This window comes from Durio zibethinus, chromosome 5 (genome assembly GCF_047325235.1).
Source record: "Durio zibethinus cultivar Kanyao isolate XHJ-2024 chromosome 5, ASM4732523v1, whole genome shotgun sequence".
In the NCBI taxonomy this organism is placed as follows: domain Eukaryota; kingdom Viridiplantae; phylum Streptophyta; class Magnoliopsida; order Malvales; family Malvaceae; genus Durio; species Durio zibethinus.
In genome coordinates, this window is record NC_143166.1 from 34036130 (window position 1) to 34058683 (window position 22554).

At 32.1% G+C, this 22554-nt stretch overlaps 2 protein-coding genes across 14 annotated transcripts; one reads left to right on the forward strand and one right to left on the reverse strand.

Moving 5' to 3' along the window:
* The first annotated feature begins 30 nt into the window (after nt 1-30).
* Nucleotides 31-4133, forward strand: LOC111281888 (uncharacterized). Of its 7 annotated transcripts, none has more exons than XM_022869672.2 (5): nt 31-290; nt 531-1569; nt 1690-1908; nt 3077-3296; nt 3738-4133. In XM_022869672.2, the coding sequence occupies exons 2-5, from the start codon at nt 1565-1567 to the stop codon at nt 4002-4004; spliced, it is 711 nt and encodes a 236-aa protein (XP_022725407.2). In that variant the 5' UTR covers nt 31-290; nt 531-1564; the 3' UTR covers nt 4005-4133. The 7 variants fall into 7 exon arrangements, with proteins under 7 accessions (XP_022725407.2, XP_022725405.2, XP_022725406.2 ...); XM_022869670.2 differs by having other exon boundaries at nt 531-748; XM_022869671.2 differs by having other exon boundaries at nt 31-207; nt 531-748.
* Nucleotides 4134-11282: 7149 nt separating this feature from the next.
* On the reverse strand, nt 11283-19007 carry LOC111281952 (phosphatidylinositol 4-phosphate 5-kinase 7-like). Of its 7 annotated transcripts, none has more exons than XR_016342415.1 (11): nt 18606-19007; nt 17965-18111; nt 16806-17882; nt 16404-16571; nt 16049-16214; nt 15244-15354; nt 14983-15170; nt 13790-13944; nt 12860-13056; nt 12033-12315; nt 11283-11626 (listed from the first exon to the last, which is right to left on the reverse strand). XR_016342415.1 is itself a non-coding variant. In XM_022869792.2 (11 exons), the coding sequence occupies exons 2-10, from the start codon at nt 18057-18059 to the stop codon at nt 12042-12044; spliced, it is 2424 nt and encodes an 807-aa protein (XP_022725527.1). In that variant the 5' UTR covers nt 18060-18111; nt 18606-19004; the 3' UTR covers nt 11283-11598; nt 12033-12041. The 7 variants fall into 7 exon arrangements, 6 of the variants coding, with proteins under 6 accessions (XP_022725527.1, XP_022725525.1, XP_089617454.1 ...); XM_022869792.2 differs by having other exon boundaries at nt 11283-11598; nt 12860-13049; nt 18606-19004; XM_022869790.2 differs by having other exon boundaries at nt 12860-13049; nt 18606-19004.
* Between the last annotated feature and the right edge of the window lie 3547 nt (nt 19008-22554).

Below are 22554 nucleotides of genomic sequence, written 5' to 3' on the forward strand. Positions count from 1 at the left end.
TAATTAGTTATTTTCTCGTAAACCAGAGGCGAAGAAATATATTTTGTTGATGCAATCAAATTCAACCAAATTTCTGGTATGAAATTTTTATTCCCTTAATTTCCCTAATTAATATAATAGTATTAATCGTCAAATTCTCTCTCTTTTTGACTTTGCGTGTCACGATTTTTCTCTAATTTCTCCGATTTAGGGTTCGGTTCTGATTTGGTATATGTTTTAGGGTTTTTCTTTTTCTATTGAATGTCAATTTCATGTGAAGCGCTAATTCTTCAGATCTTTGATATTCGTTCGTGAGTGCGCCTGCTCTAGGGTTTCTTCTATTGGATTAAATTTATCTGCTTTCCTTTTGTTTGTTTAACTAGAAAAGGAATCTCGAAACAAAATCTCATTTATTAAGCTAATATTTTTATTTTTCAACTCAGCAATATTGAATTTTCAGGTCAATTTGGTTAGGGATTAATCCAAGTTTTTATTTTTAATTCCTTATAATTTAATGTATTGACTTAGCAATAAATATTTTAATTTTGCAGGAGAAACGTTTGATTATTCATTCTGATTTGCGAAATCGGATATTTCATAACGTTGAGGTGATTGACTGATAGCAGATGCCTCGAGACTTGTCAATATCACGATCTCGCTCGCCTTCCTATAGGCGTAGACATTCGCCATCTCCTGTAGGGTATAGGTATGGAAGGAAGAGCCGAAGGGACAGAAGCCGGTCACCTTATTCATCTTATTCTTATAGCAGGTGATCCCGTTTATATTCATGCTATTTATGTTAATTTTGTTAACATACAAGATACTATAAGGACTAAGGAATATTGTCAGAAAGGTTGGAAACTCTGGAATTTGTCTTGCGGAATGGAAATACAAATTCTTCAAGTTTTGTATGCAGCCTATACTTATTTGTATATCATTTGCTGCTCCTTTGACTTTACTGGAAACACTGTAGTTTGCTTTCCGTTTACAATTATGATTCCCTCTTTAGAACCGGATCCTAGCCAAGAATCTGGTAAGGATTGGGAATTAGATTAGTTGAATGTGCCGAATTGAAGGTGCTGCTGCAGCTGAGGGTGTGGTGTTGGCATTTTGTAGACCATTGCTTTCAGTTTCACTTTTACATTGCAGTTAAACCTTTTGGTTGTCTATGTTTGGTATGGGTGTGATAGTTTTCTATTCAGATGGCATCACTGCCTGACTTCCTTGAGCACTTTCTGATAAAGAAAGTGTTGCTGAATTATTCCAATAAAGTTTGATGGTGTATTGCTCGACATCTTCTATGAAATTATCGGCATCTCAGTGGGCATCTGACATGTGAGGAACTTTCCTTTTGCTTGGAAAAATGGAAATATGCTAAATTCATTTTGGAGCGAAATATAGAGAATTCTATGAGAGTGATAGGAAGCATGCTCTTCATTAGAACCTTAAAGATACAGTTTCTTCCCATCACTTGAGATGGGAAGTGAGCAGGTGATGGGTGCCGATGGGTTCCTTTCGTTGCTTGAATGTGCATTATCTTCTTCGTGTCATAAATGATGGAGCTCAATGTTTATCTTAACAATGTATGAGGTAACTGTATATGCTTTTATATTTATTCTGCTAGATGGTGAGTTGTCATCATTCTTAGTTTCTGTAGCTAATGATGCCAAAGACTGTAGCTGTTGCTCAATAATGTGTGTTGCTGTACAGAAGGAAGAGTCGTTCTATTAGTCCATGCCGTCGCAAAAGTCGTTCTCCATCTGCAAGACGTCGTAAAAGTCGTTCTCCAACTCCAAATCGTTATAAGAGGCAAAGAAGTAGGAGTATTTCATTGTCTCCTATTCATAAATCATCTAGCCCAAGTCTTGGGTCAATAGAGCGCAAAAATGCTAGTGAGAAATTGAAAAAAGAAGAAGGGGAGAGGAAAAGGTATATCAAATATTGTCATCTTTATTCAGGCTATTTTAATTTTTCACTCTTGTTTTAGATCTTCTTGAATTGTATCCAGTCTACTTCTTAATTTTTGTTACATTTTCCAAGTTTATTGATTCTATTGATATTTGGGTCACAATCACATTGAGCTTTGGAGTAATGACGGTTTCGATTTAGTGGAAGCTGATATATTATTGGATAGTTTTTGTCATAACAATATGATATTTGGTTTATTGGGATGATATAACCACAAATCATATGGGAGACATGAAAGCCAGGATCCCATTTGGGTTGTCAGGTCTTGCGAAAATCAAAACTTTTTTCCAGGCTTTAATTTTAGTCTTGAAGAGCAAAGAGCATTCAGTAGCATGCACACAAATCCCCATTTCCTTACCTCCCTTCTTTATTTTGTTGCATTTTACCAAGCTGAGTTAATGGGCTCTTTTGAACAGCACATGCAATTTTGCATCCACTGAAGTATACAAAGAAAAAAACCAGAGTGAGGGAGAGAGATTATTTATGATCTTACCATTGTAGAACACAAAAAGATAAATGTCTGCAGCGACCAAGCTTCTTAACTCTGTTAGTTTTGTTGTTTATGGTGAGAGCCATTCTGACAATGTTTTGAGTTGAACCATTATTATTCACCATCCATGAAAATATGATGATGTCTATAAAAAGAAATAAACTCTTCTTGTCAAAATATGTATTTTGGTGCAAGGTTTGAAGTATTGCAGTGATTAGTTATAAAATTGCGACAAGTTACTTGACATTCTTCTCCACAGGATTTTCTGAAGGAAGATACTGCTATAATTCATTCAACTTATTATATTTGATGATCTGATTGGATGCACATTTATCTTCTGTTCACCAGTTTTGAAACTCCTTGTTTGGATCAGGTTCGGTTAGAGGTATGCCTTAAAAGCATAGCATATTTTAGTGCCTTTGTCGTCATGAAGGTTAGTTTGCCCATTTATTATAGCTACATAGTGCATTGAGAAAGATGGTGGGACAAAGAAAGAAAAAGGAACAAGGAACATGACCTGTCAACTGCTTTTATGTACTGTTGTCTAGTTTGGAAAGACATCTGTAATTGAAGGTTATAGCATATTTCCCCAAATGCATCAGTGTCATTTTCCTGCTTGACATTTCTTTTCTTTTCCAGGCGTCAACAAGAAGCAGAACTGAAACTGATAGAAGAAGAGACTGCTAAGAGAGTGGAAGAAGCAATTCAGAAAGAAGTTGAAGAGAGATTGAACTCTGAAGAAATCAAGCAGGAAATTCAGAAGCGGTTAGAGGAGGGACGGAGAAGACTTAATGATGAAGTTGCAGCTCAACTTGAAAAAGAGAAGGAAGCTGCTCTTCTTGAGGCTAGGCAAAAGGAGGTAAATATCTAAGACAAAAGTCATGTGAATACTTGTCCGTTGGTGTTTGTTTCAATTATCCTTTCTTCTGCAATGCGGAATGCATGTCCATATTTAATATTTGATACATTATGGTGTGAACTGCAAAAACTGTGCCAGATGGGATGAAGCTCTAGTCTAAAGAATAACCTGGTCTTCCAACTTTTCCTCTGTACCTAACGGAATTATCATGTTTTACTGAAGTTGTCTGATCAAGAAACCATCAGTTGTCCCATAGAATTCTGGTTGTAGCAGAAACTGTGGGTCTTTATCGATATATAATTTTCCTCATAATTTTTAATATATTTGATGATGTGTTGAACCTCTCTCTCTCTAGCTTATAGTTGTGACAAGATGATTTAGCCAGCATTCTGCTTGTTTCCTGCCATTTTATAATCAACCTTGACTGATTTTATCATACAGGAGAAAGCTCGAAAAGAGAAAGAAGAGTTGGAAAAGATGCTTGAAGAGAACCGAAAGCGGGTGGAAGAAGCTCAGAGAAGGGAAGCACTAGAACAGCAGCGGAGAGAGGAGGAACGTTATCGGGAACTAGAGGAGCTTCAAAGACAAAAGGAAGAGGCCATGAAGAGGAAGAAGCAGCAGGAGGAGGAAGAACGTTTAAATCAGATGAAATTATTGGGAAAGAACAAATTGCGACCAAAGCTGTCCTTTGCGTTCGGCTCAAAATGACTGGCTGGAAAAGTTGTTCTAAGTTGTTACATTATTTGTGCGGAACTTCCTTTTGTAATTTGAGGATCCTGTATTTGTCTGTCCAGTTTTGAAGTTGAAATCTATCCCGCTTGCTCGCCTTTGCTGCCACTCTCGGGTTTGTAACTTGTAGGCTGTAGCATGGCTGGGGATTGGGTCGCAGTCTGCAAATGTTACACCGCTCGACAAGAGTGAAGCTCTTGACTGTTTTAACTTAATGAGTCCAAACCCATCGAAGCTTGGGTCCAGTGGCCCCTCGAGCCCATGTATATGTCACACAGATCAACCATGCTTGCTTTGCAGAGGATGAGTCCATGATGATAATAATAATAATAATACTTGCAATATTAGAAGTATTATAAAAATTGAGTTTTAATTGTCAAGAGTTATTTAATTTATTTATAAAATATTAAAATTTTAATTTTAATAATTAAAATTAAAATTTGATAATTACAAATATAAAAGAATTAAATCCTAATCACAAATCTCTCAATTGAGGGTCACATGGCCCGTTAATTGGATAGCTTGGCTAATTTTTTTAATATTTAATGACATAATATCTATATAATTTTTGAAAGGAATAAGATCGTTATTATAAAAAAAGTTTAATGTGATATCTAAATTTTTAAAATTTATATAGTGATGCTTGTATTATAGTGCAATGATCCGCACCTTTAGTTAAAAATGATGACCAATCCAATGATGACACATGTCATAATAACTGTTACGTCTTGCATAAAAATGGTCTCAAATTGTTTACATGAATGGACACGGTTATCACAAGTAATAATTTTTAAAAAATTAAAAATAAATTTTAATTATTCAAGAAATAAAAATAAAAAATATATTTTTAAAATCTTTTTTTTTTCTCTCTCTCTCCACCTTCCTTCCTCTCTTCCAATCCCCTCTTTGTGGCATTACTTGGAAAAGCCAAACTTACCCTATGGAAAATGTAAATAAGCAATATTTCTAGAAGTGCTTGAGCATGTGGCCTAATTGAGCTTAAGCTCGATTCAATTTAGGCAAAATTACCACAAAGCCCAGATTGCATTTTCTAGAAGAAATTTTCAAAGTTGAGGCCTTATTTTTAAATACAAAAGACCTGTTAAAGGTCCAAACTACCTTTTTATTGGCATGTCTTCTGAGTTGAACAGTGAATCAGAATTGGATATTACTATGGAGTGAGAGTGACTCGGGAACTGGAAGAATCTATCATTTTTACTGTTTGAATCGGAATGAGTAGTTTCATTTCTTTGCTTTCTGCTTGTGTTTAACTTAGGGTTTGAACATTTTAAAATACATAAAATATTGATATTCCATTGCATAAAGTTTTTTTTTTAATAAAAAACTAATTATTTAAATTAAATGTTAAAATTCACTTATTTTAAAATATTTAATCAAGAGACAAATGAAATAAAAAATTTAAAATTATTATATTCTAATCATTCGATCAATATTTTAATCATCAAATCAATATCGATCGTTAACCGTTAAGGTGATTATCACTTCAATTAATCTAATACTTAACTATAATATTAAATAAATTAATTGATCATGTTAGCATCGATTAACTATAAAAATAAAATTGAGACAACGAAATATCTCAATTCTGAACTTTTCACTCTGCCTCATTTACTCTCTCCATTATATATTTTTTTCTTTATTTTATTGATTTGAATGTTTAAAAATTTTATTTCCGACACCATATTTCTTCTATTATAAATTCATTTCAGAAAAAAAAAATATAGAGATAGATTGGAATAAACAAAAGAGACAGAAACCCAACTGTAAATGGACAGACATTGAGATGGGAAATGAAGGACGAGTACTGAAATCATCCAGATAGAAATAGGCGGGAAATCTGCATATAGAATTCTAGCTCTGTAGCATTCCATGACAGGTTGAGTCAACTCAGTGATTCAAACGCATACAATGTAGCATAGGGCACTCGTCTGACCAGCTGGTGACACTGTCAAATCTGACTGACACATCTTATTTTTCTCTCACATCTGTCATCATTAACGCATAATTGCTCCAGCAAAGGCGGTAGGGCCCGCGATGAGGAGACAGCGAATGTTGGGACACCACGTGTCCCAAATATAAGCTTAACGTGGTCTTGTCTCGTCCATGGTGGTGGCCCACACACAAAGAAAAAAATAATTAAAAAAATTGACTGTACGTGGGGTGCAGTTAATACGAAAGAGTTGTTCTACGACGTGGGCGCATCCCAACGGTCCATCTCTTCCCACTTTCCCACACAATTGACAAAGCTCTTTTGAAGCGTCGACGTCGGCGATTAAATTCGGTTCCTCGTTACTCGGGCTGTTTCTTTCTCTCTTCCATTGCTCACGTCTCTCAGTGTCAACTTTGAGGAGCCAGCCACAGCCAGGGAGAAATGAATAGAAAAACACCATCTCATGGGACTAATAGAAAGTACTTTTCTTTTTTGAAAGTCCAATAATAAGGTAATGATGAAGCAACGGAAATCAATTGCATTGGACTGCTCTTTCAAAACAAATTTGCATGGTTAATATCATAGATGTAATCAATCGAATCAAATTAATGTAATAAAAAATTTAAATTTTCATTTAAAATTTAGTTTGAGTTAGATTTAATTTTAAATTTAAATTTAATTTAAAATAAAAATTAAATTATTTAAATTCGTTCGATTAAATTTAATTATTAAATAAAAAAAACTTAATTTGCATGTTCAATTTGAAGTTAATTATTTATATTTGAATTTAAATATATATATATATAAGTAAAATATTAATTTTTAATTAAAATAATAAAAATATATGTTAAAATATAAAAATTCGATTAAATTAACAAATTATTTGAGTTAGACATTAAAAAGCTCAAATTCTACTCATTTGATAAATTGAATAGCTCGAGCTTAAACTTAATTCGACAATGATCGAGTCGAATTTGAATTTTATCTTAATAAAATTTGAATAACTTATAAGTATTGATGTGTCATTTACATTCCTAATTAATACCAATACAATGTAAGGTGTGAAATGTTAATCAATGTTTAGAACTATGGTTAAGATGATATTTAAAAAAATATAGATAAATTGGTATCGAATTTAAACATAATACTTATACTCATTTTTTATTCCCAAAACGACTTTCCTATACAAGAAAAAAATTGTGGGGGAACATTAATATGTTGAACAGAAATATACTTACAGGGTTACTGCTTTAATTGAAACCCTAGCTTGCAATATAATTCCAACATTAATATGTTGGACATTAATATAATTCTAAAAATTTTTACAAATTTATAGTGAAAAGAATAATATAAAAAATATATATGATAGTCTGACTATTCTTCTGTTTCTTTCATATATACCACACTAGGGTTTAGAGTTTTTGTGATTGGTTTTCCATTTGCTTTGTGGGGAATGTTTTTCCATTTGACACACCATTAAATTTTAGTTTTCCAGTAAAATTTTCTCTTTTTAACGATTGAATAATCACTTTGTCCATTTGCCCAACAATCTTCAACAACTATATAATATATGAAAGAATTTTCTTATAATAAGTAATATCATGAAAATATATCAATTACTATGGTGAAAGATATGGAGCGATTAACTCATTGATTTATGATTTTTTTTTTTTCTAAATGCAAGATTCGAATCTCTCCTTCTTTTAAAATAAATATATAATAAAAGTTGTAATATAAAATCATGAAAAATCAAGCTGGCCATGGTTACAAATTTGAGCTTTTTTTTTGTAAAGAAGATTGATTTAAGTGGAAACTAATCATGTGATAATTTTACATTGGAAGGAGCAGTGCTATATTTTAAGAATCTTAATGCTCCAAACAGCCTGTGACAGAGAACATAAAAGTAAATTATTTTTGTTTGTTTTTTTTCGAGACAACATCAAGATCCTAATTAAATGTTTTATGTTTTCAACTGCTCTTGTCACAATGTCACACCTTGAGGAGAGCGTGGAGATACGCGCAATATGAAAATTGTGTGCTTATTTTTAAGTGTTTGAGAGATGTCATCATCAAAGGAGATCAGATGTTAATCTTTCTCTCTATAAATCCAAGTAGGCTAGGGTTTTTCCAAGGTGAAAAATAGGCTTCTGTTTTTTTGGCTTTTTTTTTTTCTTTCATGTTTTCCTCATTTTCTCTCAAATTTTCTATCTGGGGTTGTTGAATATTGAAGAAGTCTTTTGGGTTTTTTTTAAGCAAGAAAATTAATGGAAATGGTTTGTCTTTGAGAGGAATGCTGGCTGGCTCGATGCAGGGGCTTTGAACTTTGAAGTGATCAAAGTGAAGGGATCGTACCAGGCTTCATTCCCCTCAAACATTGTCATTTTACAGCTCTACCTCGTATGCTTTTGAGAGGTTGAAAAGTTACATCCAATGAAGAGAAAATGAAAGGGGAAACAGTTGATGGGAATGTTGTTTGGCTCGAGGTCATCTAGGTTGATCTTTATATTTCCATGAATTTTTCTTGGATTTACTTTTCAGGAAGGTTTCTGGATACATAGCCCTATATGATCTCGGACCAGGCTTCATTCCCGTCAACCAAACACTTCCTCTGATCTGTTTCTGTCCAAGTCATGAGATGATGTTCAGTTTCAGGCAATGTTTTTGGTAAATTTGGTAGTGAATACTTTTCTCTCTCTTGAGTTTTGAGCTTCTCTTCTTCTCTGAGCTCTGAGTTTTTGCATGGAATCCTTTTGACCCATCTGTCGAAAATGCCAACAAAACAAAGATCAGAAGATGCCATTGATTTATTTTTGCTGCCTCTTTTTGCGTTGACCATGTCTGTTTTTCATTTTTCTGATGGATTCTCTCTCCCACACACAAATCCATGGTTTTAACGCTTAATTATAGAAATTTTGAACATCATCTACCCACAAATTGCCCGTAGCACACACATTTGTCCAAAACTTAACCTCACATGTATGTATGCATGCATGTTTGTGTATGTAAACTATTTTTGTTACATACATATATAATATACATGTTTATAACCATGACCAGATATGTGTTTATATCTTCAATTTGCTTTCTTTTTATCAAGGCTGAAGGCTGAAATCTGGTGAAATTGCATTGAACTCATGAAAGTGAAATAAAATGTATGTGATATTGGGTCTAGGTTTTATATACATTAGATCATAAAATATATATTTTTCTTTTTTTTTTTATCTGATATTCTAATTAATAAACCTTCAATATTTTTTTTTGGCCTCTTTTTCCTTTATAGAATGTAACTGAAAGTATATTTGTCATACTCTCAATCTCACATTAAAAGAATATGTGGATAATGAATGATATATATGTAGAGATCTAAACTCAAACTTACGAGATGTCTTTTGTGAAACAAAATTATGAAATATTTGAGTTAAAATAGACAATATCTCGCACGTTGGGTGTGAATCTTCACAAATAATATTAGAGCGGTCATCAGTCGATATAAACTAAGTGTTACACAATGAAAAATATGAAAAAATGTGGAGAGATTATAACACTTCTAATCTCATATAATGTGTAGGCGACTAATACCTTGCAGATTGATCACAATATCTAAGCAGGAAATGAAACTGATGAATTTAATTCTTTAGTATAGGAATGCATACTCAAGTCATTATATATTTTGCTTGTAAGATAGAAACACACACATGTATATATATATATGTATGTATATATGTATATGCATATGTATGTATTCTGGCTTGAGGGTTGAATAGTTGGGAAATGAGATGGAACAACATTACTCCTATTGGCATTCATCATGTTTAAAAGAAGAGAGGAGATTAGAGAACAATTTTAAATTCAAGATGCTACATGGCAATTTCCAAAAGTTTGAGTCGACAGATCATCATGCCCATTTTTCCATGAAGCAGTCAAGAAACATTGGGTCAGTGATTCATTGTATAAAGCTTTGTTTGAGTCAACAGATCATAATGCATGTAAGTATACATACATACATATATGCATGCATGCATGCATACATATATATATATATATATATATAGATAATCTGGCTCAATTACACAAAGCTAGTGTTGATCAAGGCACGAGATCAGTGCAAAGATGTGGAAAGATAGAAACAGGTCTAGAGAGGGGTTTTACTTGTTCTCAAGTTACAGGAAAGAGATCATGGAAATAGAAAGGAAACTTGTGAATCACACAAAATTCTTCTTTTTATGAACTTGGATCACGCTCACATTATCAAAGACGATAAACTTCAACCAGTTATCTCCCTTGGGAAATTAACTTTTGATAGAAAAAAAAAGTTATCTGTCGTGTAATTATTGATAAAGTATTACACTTTTAATTCTAATGATGAGGTTCAAATCCTGATAATTTTAGTATGAAAAAAATTTTTGAGAAGCAAGAGTTCCCAAAGGATTACATTACATGATATACTTTTGGTACATAATTGCAATAGGCACACCTTTTATGAAGTTAAACGGTTCTTTCCTCACAACATCCTTGTTGCCCTTGTTATTACACAATAATATATATTGAATTAAAGGATGATATGAAAATTTATTTCACATGTTGATTGGTCTTTTGATACATCGGCTAATTTTGTAAACAGAATTAACTCGTGATGGAGGCATATGTTAATTGACGGAACAGAAAGTCAACTATCATATTAAATTTTTAATATGCATATCACTTTAAAAATTTTATTAAATCATGGGGATTAAAGGGGACATTATCCAAAACGAATAAAAAACTTGTGAAAAGTTCAAATATATTTGGGTCGAAGACATATCGATATTTGACATTTGTTCTTGATAAATCCATAAACAGAAAAAGTCAATGTTAGTATTATTTTGCAGTAAAGAACACAGGTAAAAAGGGGTCAGAATTTTTTTTATGTGAGAATCAAGGCATGTAAGCATTTGTCCTGTTAATGCACTAGCTCCTATGTTAGCGAGTGACAAGTGAATTCTCAGAAATTTTGTTTCTTATTTCACGCAACAAGCAATCTTGATCACTGATCAGCAATGGAAAACATTTATTACAATTGCTATTAAATTTATTGATCAGGAATCAATGTTTGATCAAATATAAATCAGGGTATTGTCAAATGCTAGTAAGTGCTAGAATTCCGTACAGGCTACCAGCTTGTTTGATTCTGACACTGCTTCTGGTTAACAGATGAAATCCAGGTGGGAGAGAGAAAGAGACAGTCCTTCAAGTTTCTTTTCTTTTTTCCTATCTCTTTTTTTTTTTTTTTTGGTTAAATAAGTGTCATATTTATTTTAATTAAAGTGTTAAATAGAACTTCAATACATGTTTATTATGTATCAGTAGTTTCGAATTTGCACGTATTACTCGTATTCCCAAGCGGAGTTTGAATAACTTACAAGTATATAAATTCATATTAACCCCTAATTTGGATATAGGAAAAAATAAGTTATCTGCAGTCAGTGGCATTGCTCAGTACTCTCAAAATATCAGTGCCACCTGCAATGGCAAGAAGCATTTCAGAAACTTGGCTCAGATGATTCTCTCACCCTTGCTAGGAGGTGGGCGAGCTGCAGGGATACATGAAGAGTGAGCTTGAGCTCTTGCCAACCGCCTAGGAGCCTGTCATGCCTTAGAAGATTAATGGTTGCTGCAAAAGTTTTAGAATCCTGCCCCTGTTACGAGATGCTGGATATTTTTCAAGATGTAACATAGTCAAGCACAGTGCATGCAATCAGGATTCAGGAATGCCAATCAAGGTAGGTTGCATATAATGGAAAGTTACCAAAGCATCAGAGACAATAATTAAATAAATTTCAGATTAACTTTTATAGATGCACTTGAACTATACAAGACAACATTAACCACAGGTATATCAGAAAAAAACTTTATTGCACCTATTAGATTTGTCAATATCACTATCCAACCAGTACAACAGGTACAGATAGTGTGGTCACTTTACAATAAGTGACTGTAAAAAGAATTGTGTCAAAGTGAGACAAAAAGTACAAAAGAAGGGATCAAAATGAAAATATGAAGAAATGGTAAAAGTTTACCGTTTTCATTCATGGTTGATCGGGGAAAACCGTTTGTTGCAAGAAATTGGTGAAACGTTTAGCATACAGCTCGGGTTCAATGACTGATATTGACAAGGGGTCAAATTTCACTGATTTGCATGCATGCTCGGCCTTTTTCTTTGCATTGTATTCCTGTAAAATATCAATTATTCCCATAAAGAGAACCACCTCAAGATGTTCAAAATCAGCTGAATCAGCCTCAGCCCGGGAAAGCTTGGGTTTAGCCTGTGCTGGCATGTTTACTCCTAATTGCACCCGTAACCTGAGTAAAAAGTGAATAAAATGACTCAACAATAGCTTTGCAATGAAAAATCTCCAAATTCAGAAATATTTGATGTAAGTGTAGCAAAGAATAATGGTGGGAATTGCAAGCAACAAACTATGAGATCGGGTGTGATGGCATGGTTGAGAACACGGCAAAGCATATCAGCAGATATTAACTGAGCTATTGACTCATAGAGAAGAAGACTTGAATTGAGAACAAAATGGAAGATGAAACAGATTTCGACATTTCCAGATCTTCTGTTTAAAAAACAAATACGAAACCCTTCTAGACAAACCATACAATAAGGCTATACAGCTTTCTTAATGGTTGAAGGTCCATTTCATTTGTAGCAATTAACCAAAATTCTTAGTCCTTAAGATAATATGTTCTATCAGTGATACCAACACAACTCAGTCCAGCAACATGCAAGCTTATAAAAATATCAGGCCATTGAACAAGCATTAGGCCAATTAGTTTTGTATAACATTGGAAACAAAATTTCAACCCTATGTGCAGAAAGAATGAGAATGAAAGCAACTACCTGCCAGTACCGGGCACCAAAACATCAACTTCCTTATCACCCAGAGAGAAAGCTCTTAACGCTCTTCCTCTGATGTGAGGACCTGGTTCAGTGTTAACAGAGCTGGGTTCATGGGCCAGCAGCAGCAAGCCTTTTGAAGGAAATAACACTTCTCCTTCTGTGGTCAGACCTAGTGAAAGCAGGACATAAGCTGCATACTATTCAATAAATTTATAATATAAAAACAAAGGAAACCATGATCAGAAAGTAGCCACAGAAAAGAAAGATGAAAGTTCAAGTAAAATGTTTTATCGGACATTCACGCCAACTAAACATGACCTCACAACTCAGTTGCAAGTTAAAAAAAAAAAAGGTTATTCCAAGAGTCCAAAAGGGAGATCACATTCTTGTATCATCATGTCTTCTTTCTCTCTCTTGGATTAGCTCCAGGTCACTCTTCAACAACTATACCAATCCTCAGTTTGTATATCACATGCAACTGCATATCCTTGTGCTACGGTTTGGTCATGACAAAGAAGCTCAAAATAAATACAAATAATGTGACCATTATAGTATCTCATTTTCAAAGTCATCCACACCAACGTGTTAGTGCACTAACAGATGGCTTAATCAGAACCACATCAATTGCCAATAATAATCAAAAGCATCTGAGAGAGTGGAACTCAAATATTGTGTAGATTTTCCTCTAGGGTACACCTGGGCTTAGTTCAAGTGCTTAGGGGCCAAATCTAGGAAAAAGGACCAGGACTACTCTGTCTCATGACCAGACTGCGACATTTCATTCTATTCCCACTCCCAAGTTATTTTACTCTTATGGTGAAAGTACTTTCTTCCCACCGTTTGCAATCCATCACATAAACCAAGCATCATATAAATTACATACAAACAGATTAATAACATAAAATGGTCAAACCAGAAAGAGACACCTACCTTGGCCAGCAGGTGAGCTCTCAATATTGGGCATCATGATGGGAGATTCTAGGAGGCCGTTTAGTTGCTCAGGAGCTCTAAAATGTAAACCCAGTAGAAGGCTGTAATCAATTATCTGTTGAGATTTCAAGAATTCGCAGTCCATGGCAATTTGGCTGTAATACAAACAAAAAAAAAAAAAAAACACTGATTGTTAGTAATAAAACAGACACAGAATTATAGTTATGACATCCATATGCTTTCAGGTACAGATAATAGGTTTTTGGTTTTTGGTTTTTGGTAAGTAAAACATGCTAAAAAGCACCAATTCAAGTGCTTAATACCTCAGATCAGAGGAAGAAAGGGGGGAAAAAGTTTACAGCAAAACAATCAACTTCTCCTATAATCTAAACATCAATAGATTCCAAAAGTAAGGCAGAACATTGAGGATAAGAGGACAGCCACAACAAAGTTCTTGCATATAAAACATGAGAAAGAAAATTATACTTCCGTTTCCATTTAATCTAAAACATGAGTTCCACCATTAATAAGTTATCAGGGCTATGTGAAATGGTGACCTTGAGTAACCACATGCAGTCAGAAGGTTTGACTGCTAACTCCAGCTGCATCCTCAAATTGGAACAAGGCACTTCACCCATGGGTTTTAAGGAATAATGCCATGTGGAAGCTTATACTCATCAAATGTGCAAAAATAAAGTGTCAAAAAGTGATTCATTTAACTATGGAGAGGCCAACTGCAGGTTTCTGATCGCAACTAGGACCATTTTTGTCCACCACTTCACTTCACAGGACAAGATGAGTGTACAAGCACGATGATTTAGATGCCACAAGCTATACTAAATAAGACAGATTCCAACAGCTAGCTTTATGTTTTAACTTTTATATAACCAACAGAGAAGGAAATAAATCCAGCCCAAAAGTTAAACATTGATTTGAATTTATTTTCAAATATAGATAACACTGATACATGCACGAAGCACTGCATGTGAAAATACATGCCGAACCGCAGCCACCTACTGTTAGCTTTCAGCCTTGCAATTAGGGACAAATTAGCATACGAGTTTACTAGATTGGGCAATGGCAGGCCCATAACATCCTTCTCTTAAAGCTTGTTTGTTTTTTTTCCAATTATGAGAAAAATTATAGTACAGATGCAGAAGTGATGTTATTGATGATGAAGATGAGGAACTTACTGAAAAAGGAATTTCCGCAATGATTTGTCCATATGAAATTCATATGACAGATCACAATCCTTCAACGTAGTATTTTCTTTAATTTTATTCTTATCTGTGCATCTTCCATGTGTTGATCCCTTTAGATCATAACGACGATGAATTTGAAGTTCTGTGCAAAACATATTCCCCATAACCACAAAGCGCACCTAGAAGCAGAACACTAATCATAAGCCAGGCACATTGTTGCATATAAGCTAAGCCAAATGGATTAACAGATACCTTTCTTCGGCCTGGTAAAGTTATCCGGTGGAGCCCAAAAAATTTTGTTATGAGAGTATTTTCATGCTCTTTTACATGATTGTAGTATTTGGGCAGCATCTTAAGTAAAACCTACACAAAAGAAGAAAATTACTTATGTAACATAAAGGACATACATCATTGTCTAAGGGCATAGAAATACAGTGAGAAAAGTTGTCTTGAAATCTTCCGATATATACACATTAATATTTCAAAAAGCAAGGTTAAATTAATAAATTCACGAATGAACTAAATCTGAAGCAAATTACACAATGAAATATGGGTACTGAGCAAATATGACCAAGTGCAGCTGTTTGTGTGTATTGAAAGAGTGCATTAAAAGTTCATTAGTTTTGCCCCAAAAAAAAAACCTTCTTACAGTTTTCTTAAATATCAGAACTGAGTTGAGTTTTGCAAGTTTAGGGAAAAAATAATGTCCTAGTCCAAGCTCAGGAAATTATATTGGAACTAAGTTTATGACTGAGACAGTGTCCAACCTAAGAGTAGTAAACTCTTTAATGCAGTCATCTCATGATTATAATCATGAGCAAACACAAATTACATAATCCAAATACAAAAGAATAAAAGTGAAAAGGATAATGGTTTTAATTTTTAAGCTTTAGTCATAAAAAATGGTAGATCCTGTTTGAAATCAGAAAACTGCTAAAGTTTCCTTCGCCATCACTGTTTTAATTGATAGATAATTGGATAAAACATGCTTGAAAATTGAAAACATAAATATAACAATGAGTAGATAATATGCATGAAAAGCTATATAGGTTCAAACCTTCAGTTCAGATCTTTTCAATGTCTTAATCACAAACTTATCGTCAAGAGATAGATAGAAGATACTGCCACTTTTCCCTGGAGAAGAAATCTGTGTCAGACCATCATCACCACAAATGGACATCATGTACTCTGCTGCATCTAGCTTGAACATCTCCCTCAGATTCCTTAACAGAGCACAACAAATATGCAAAAATTATAAGATCATAATTCCATTCTTTTTGCAGATGACTAGAATCTAGACAATTCAGATTGCTCCTAAGACATATCTCCAACAATAAGATTCAATCATCAAAGCCATGGTGACAATCCTTGTTCAAAGTCTAACTAGAACTATGTGCATAAGATTTTAATACCTGAAAACCATAGGACAATAATCCATCCAGTAGAAATCAATAGATTTGTGTGAAGGGGTAAACTGTGAACCCCTTTTAGGGAAGAACATAGTAATTCTAGCTCGATCTCCAAAATCAGCCGTTCGAACCTCTCGCTTAGGCACTGGTGTTATCTTGCCGACAGTATACCTGTGAACTTCAAATCAAGCATTTTATAACATGTAATAAAGCCAAAGATAATATATATATATATATATATAAGAAAAATAACTCTCACAAAAGATTAAGTAAAAGACATGCAGAAAGAAATTTGGTGAAGGCAAGCCCCAATATAGGTAAAAGTAGATTAATATCCCATTAAGCTGAGTTGATGAGTTAGGACTACGTCAGAAAAGGAAGAAAATTTAATCTCAATCAGTTTACCTTATACCAAGTTGCAAATCAAGCATCAAATGATAGCTGTTTTTGCTTTTGATAATGCCAATACATGTACTCTTTTTTGTTTCTTTGGCATGACATTTTGTTTGCCCTTCAGCTTGCAGTGATAATTCAGTGTAATCTCTTATTCTCTCTTTAATCATAACTCCTTGCATGTATTCCCTCTCGTAAACTACAGCGGTGTTTTCTTGCATCTCGCTTTGACCAGCATCAGAATCAAGGGAGAATGTGCCTGAGGAATTATTGCGTATTATGAATTCTGTACTAGAATCAGAAAGTCTAGAATTTTCAGCGGTCTTGTGCGACATTCGACGTGAACTTCTTAAAACTCCATTTACTGATATTATCTCAGAGAGGCTACGTTTAACACTTGGTTTCTTGTCCATGCATTCCTCCAAATTTAACGACGAACATTGAGATAACACACTTTTATGACCATTATCATATCCCACATAGATACAACTCTTCTTTAAAGGACACTTGCTTACAGCAGGATAGAATATTCCTTTTCCATCCTTAAGGCCCCTGGTCCATGTTCCAGAATAATATCCCCCATCTGCGTACTGATAAATTCCATAGCCATGTCTGAAGCCATTAAACCAACAGCCATCGTATTGATCACCATTTACCCATTCCATAACACCTCTACCATGCATTTTCCCATATTTCCAATTCCCAGCATATTTGTTTCCATTATTCCAAAAATATCTACCATTACCTTCATGTACTCCTTCCTTCCAATCGCCTTCATAAACATCTGAATTGGAATACTTCTTTCTTCCAAATCCATGCTGTATATTCATCCTCCATTGCCCTTCGTAAATGGATCCATCAGATGCTGTAAACGTGCCAGAACCATGAAGATAACCCCCTGAGATATCACCATAATATTTTGCTCCTGACGGCCAAAGTAACAGTCCTTTGCCTGTCATTTTCCCTGCTTCCCAATCACCCTCGTATACTGTTCCATCTGACCATGTATACTTTCCCTTGCCGTTGGGAAGAATTTCCTTAAAACCACCAACATAGAAATCTCCATTCGAGAAGGCCTTCTCAGTAAGCCTGCAAGAACAGAAATTTACTGTAACCATAAAAAAACATAATCCGATACATGAGAGGTGGTGCTTAGGAGTATATAATATACCTTTCAACATTCTCTACATTGATGCCTGATACAGGACCCAGCTGTTCAGCTTTGGTTTCAGAATCCTCATCGAATAGAGTCTTTAAGCGAGTCATTCAAGCACTCGGATAGGAAATTCTCTTGGCACCTTACTTTTAAATTTTGAATCTGAAAATGCAGCTCATTTACCTCAGTTAAAGTCGTAACAGTCTTATTCCATAATGATAAGCAATGGCAAGTAAAGCAGTAACTTTTCTTTTTCGCCCACTTTCTCCATGATAACACAAAAATAGGAAACTTTTACTTGTTTGCAGCTTCTATCACTCATCTTCCATGCTCTATTTTCAAATAGCAGTTAAGAACATAACCAACCAGTTATCAAAATCATAAAGTTTAGGCAGAAACTCCCGAATTAATAATCACGAATTGAAATAAAAATAAGCCAAAAAAAAAAAGATTCACACTCAAATTTTTATCACGACTGAGTATTCAATCAATACTGTTCTATTTCAAATAAAACCTATGATCATTGCCTCTTCTTCCACTATTTCTCTTTTGCCACAGCCTAAGAAATTCATTACTGAAACTCAAATTTTGCTATTACATAACTGAAATTTAATTTAAGCAAAGAATAATAATATTAATAATAATAATAAACTCACCTAGGATAGATTATTAAACTCAGCTCCTTCTCCTTCTGAACTGAACAGTTCAGTTTGATTCTAACTCCAACAAAAAAAAATGAAAATAAGAATAACAATAACCCTATAATTTATACACCATAAAAAATAAAGGGAAAAAAAAAAAAAAAGAACTTGAATGATTCTCGTCAAAATTTTCCAGCAGCCGACTATGCCCTAAAAACTCTTCTTGAATTGACATTTCACCTCTCTCTCTCTCTCTCTATTCCAAACTTTATTCTCTTTATTTATTTATTTATTTTTTAAATTATGGGCATCTCTTTTTCATTTACAAATGCTTATAAATTCAGAGTGTGGGAATCATCAGAGTTCTTTTCAAAGCTTTTTTGTTTTCTTTTTTTTGTTCTTCTGTGTTGTAAACTGATAAGTTACGCGGACAAAGGGAACTTAATTAGCCACGTGTCGTTTAGGACAACTTATTGGGTTCCCTTGGTTTATTCTTAACTGAAGTCTAAGTTTGTCTTCTAATTTGAACCCAGATGATCAAGTGGGTCCCATGTGATATGTGTCGGTGATTGTTTTGTAAGGGAAGTGAAAAAGGGTGTACCTGAGTTGTAGATGATCTTTTCGGACACCCTTTAAAGTGAGTTCGCCACGGAAGGCATAAACTGCGGAGAAAGAGGCAGTGGTTGTTTTTTCTTCTTTGCACAAATAACAGCTCAGATTGCTATTTTTTTAACGAGGTTTTTAAGTTCATCCGATACATTATTTTTTTATCTATCAAATAAATTTATATATGTTGATACTAATAAATTTATATAAAATTATTTTTTAAAATTCTTTAATAAATTTTTTATCACTTAGATATAAAAATATTAAATATATTCGAAGATATGATAAAATCTTATAAATTTATTTTTAATCAAAATTAAATATAAATTTAATAAAAAATTAATTTTAAATATATATTTTATAAAATCGAATCAAAACTGAAACAAATAAAAATTCATTTTAATTTGATTTTTTTAATCTGATATCACTATTTGAGCAAAGAAGTGAATTTAAACCCTTTCATTTTTTTTTTAAACAAAGCTAAGTATTTATATTTAAATCCAAATGTATATGACCAAATTGAAATCCCCATCTCGCCAATCTAATGAAACAATGAATTAAGAAAAACAATTAAAAATGTGATGAATAAAAAAAACTTAAAACAATTAATTTTACTCAAAATTACATCATTTTTTTTAATGATTTATGCATTAAATCAATAACGTTAGGATGGGAGGTTAGAATAAGATGTAATATAATTTATGTATTGGGAAGCACATTCTAAAAGCATGCGAATAATTTCTTCATTTTACTCACTCAAATATTTATATATAAAAGAAAGTTGCTTTATTTGCTGAATTTGTGAATATATTCTACAAGTTATTCATATCAAACTATGGAGTCAACAACATACATCTAGCCTGCCTAGGTACTATTTAAGATCATAATTTTTTTCGTTTTATAGTTATTTCGTATATTCCAATCATGTGGTGCATGTGCTTTCTTTTTTTTTTTTTCGTAATCATATTTTTTTTGAATAATTTGGATTTTTTTCATAAAGTTTTTAAAGAAATGTTGATAGATCGAATGATTTTTAAATTATAATAAAATATATAATGTAATATTTGAATATTAATATATTAATTAATATAATATTTAAAAAATTATTTATCTATTATGTATCATTATTTAAAATCAATCACATTAAGAATAAATATTATATTAATTATAAATTTATAATTTAAATATCATATCAAAAATTTTTAAAATTCAAATATTACATTAAAAATTTTAAAATAATTTAAAAATTATTTATGATATTCTCACTTTAAATAATAAAGAGCCATCGATGCCGTTTATCTCCCTTTAGCCTAACTCCGACGACCTCCAGCTGTAGAAAGTGTTTCCTGAATCTCCATTATCACTATCTGGTTTTGCTTCTCTCTTTCTTCTTCTAATTGTGAATACTTTTGGGGATTATTTGGAAATTCAATGTTTTAATCCCCCCAATTTCTCACTAGTTTATAAATATTAAAATTCATGTATTTATATTATATTTTATATAAAAAAAATATATTAAATTTATTTCAATAAAAAAATATAAAATATATTTTTTTATTTTATTAAATTCATAAATAATAATTATTAAAATTTTAAATATGATATTTTTTATATCATCAAAACATATTTTAAATTATTAGATTTATATTTTAAGTAGCTTCAGATGTGGCCCAATTTTATTGGATTTTATTATTGTATAATGGAAGGCCTATTTAGCCCAAAATTTCATAACTAATTATGGACGCAGGTTTCTAACGTCTTGATCCAGTCTTTAAGAAGGATTTATTTTATTTTATTTTATTATAATTTATTAGCGCGGGTTTCTATTCTCAGACTTTGATTTTATCTTCGAATATGAATAATTTTTATTTTTTTTTGAAAGGGTGGTTTAAAAATGTAATTTATCAATTAATTTTTTTTTAATTTTTGAATATGATATCATTTTATCTATAAACCTTTAGTTTAATAATTAAAAATGTTTAAAGAAACATTAAAAGTCTGATTTCGAACTAAACTTAATCTCTTTCTTTTTACTTATATTAGGGTTTTGCTTTAATGATATAACAAAAAAAAAAAAAAAGAATTATGATATTGGTAAGTCAATATTTGGATTGGAAGCAAAAATATGAAGTAATAAAAAAAAAGGTTTAATATCCGAATAAACCCTTAGATTTTACTAAAAATGCAAATAAGTTTTTCATCTTTTATTTAATGAAATTAAGGTTATAAACTTTTTTATTGTAATTATATCCATTAAAAATGAATGAATGACATCTAATTGATAAAATTTTTAAAATATAATTTCCTTAAATATTTATCATTTAACTTTTTCAAATAAATTTAAGTAAATACTTTTTTACAAATTAAATCATCCAATCAAAAAAATTTTAACAAAAAATTAAATATTTTATATTGTCAAGATTTTAATTATGATAAAATAAAAATTCATTTTTGAGTAAAGTCTAAGAACTTATTTGATTATTATCCCAAAAAATATATTACTATTAGAAAAAGGAGTAATTATTTAAAAAAAAAATGAGCTAAAGCCTATAGTTGGGAGGATGAAATGTGAAAAAATCTTCACCTAATTATGTTCAAGTATTCATATGAATGTCCCAAGCAATTGCATTTGTTTAACAAAAACTGGATTAATTTGCTTGAATTAGCTTTATATAGAATTAAGCAGCAAGTTTTACTTAGGCTGCATTTGGATTCAAACATACCCCTTAAGGGATTGCGTTTGCTTTGAAAAACCGTGCTTAATGCACCGAACATCTGTTTGGGTGTATAATCTGATACACGAAAATTAATTTTTTTTTACTGAAAGTTTTAGGTCCAGCAAAGAAACGCACAATTGATTTTTTTTTTTTTTTTTACCTTTTTATCCTTTTAATTTGTTTTATTCTCTTTCTTTTTTATTTTAATTTTTTAAAAAAATTTATAAAATAATTCTAATTTAATATAATAAAAATACTATTTAATATATTATTGTTACTTTTTTATTTTTTATTGTTTATTTTATTAACAAAATTATTATTTATCATAAAAATATTTTAAAATTTTTTTTATTATTTATGAATTTTTATAAGTTAAATAATTTAAAATTTTATTATATATAAAATTTAAACTAATGTCTTTGATGTTTATTTTTTGTCGTTAAAATTCATTTCATCGTTATCGCTGTGTATGTATCCAAACATATATTTTTATCATTAATTTTAATTTCATCGTTATAATAAATAATTTTAATTTCATCATTTTTAATCTCATAAGAATTAATCTCACCATGTAGCCTTGGTTGCTGCAGCTTCCCTTTATGCAAATTCTCTTTAACAATCAAAAGAGCTCAAGACCAAGA

Bases quoted from the DNA above. Each gene is read 5' to 3' on its own strand.
- LOC111281888 (XM_022869670.2), top strand. From the start codon at position 606: ATGCCTCGAGACTTGTCAATATCACGATCTCGCTCGCCTTCCTATAGG. The intron at 1,909-3,076 runs GTATATCAAATA...TTTCTTTTCCAG, and splicing joins GAAGAAGGGGAGAGGAAAAG to GCGTCAACAAGAAGCAGAAC. The intron at 3,297-3,737 runs GTAAATATCTAA...TTTATCATACAG, and splicing joins TTGAGGCTAGGCAAAAGGAG to GAGAAAGCTCGAAAAGAGAA.
- LOC111281952 (XM_022869792.2), bottom strand. From the start codon at position 18,059: ATGACTCGCTTAAAGACTCTATTCGATGAGGATTCTGAAACCAAAGCT. The intron at 17,883-17,964 runs GTATATTATATA...CTGTTCTTGCAG, and splicing joins AATGTAGAGAATGTTGAAAG to GCTTACTGAGAAGGCCTTCT. The intron at 15,171-15,243 runs GTATCTGTTAAT...TTCTGCTTCTAG, and splicing joins CTTTACCAGGCCGAAGAAAG to GTGCGCTTTGTGGTTATGGG.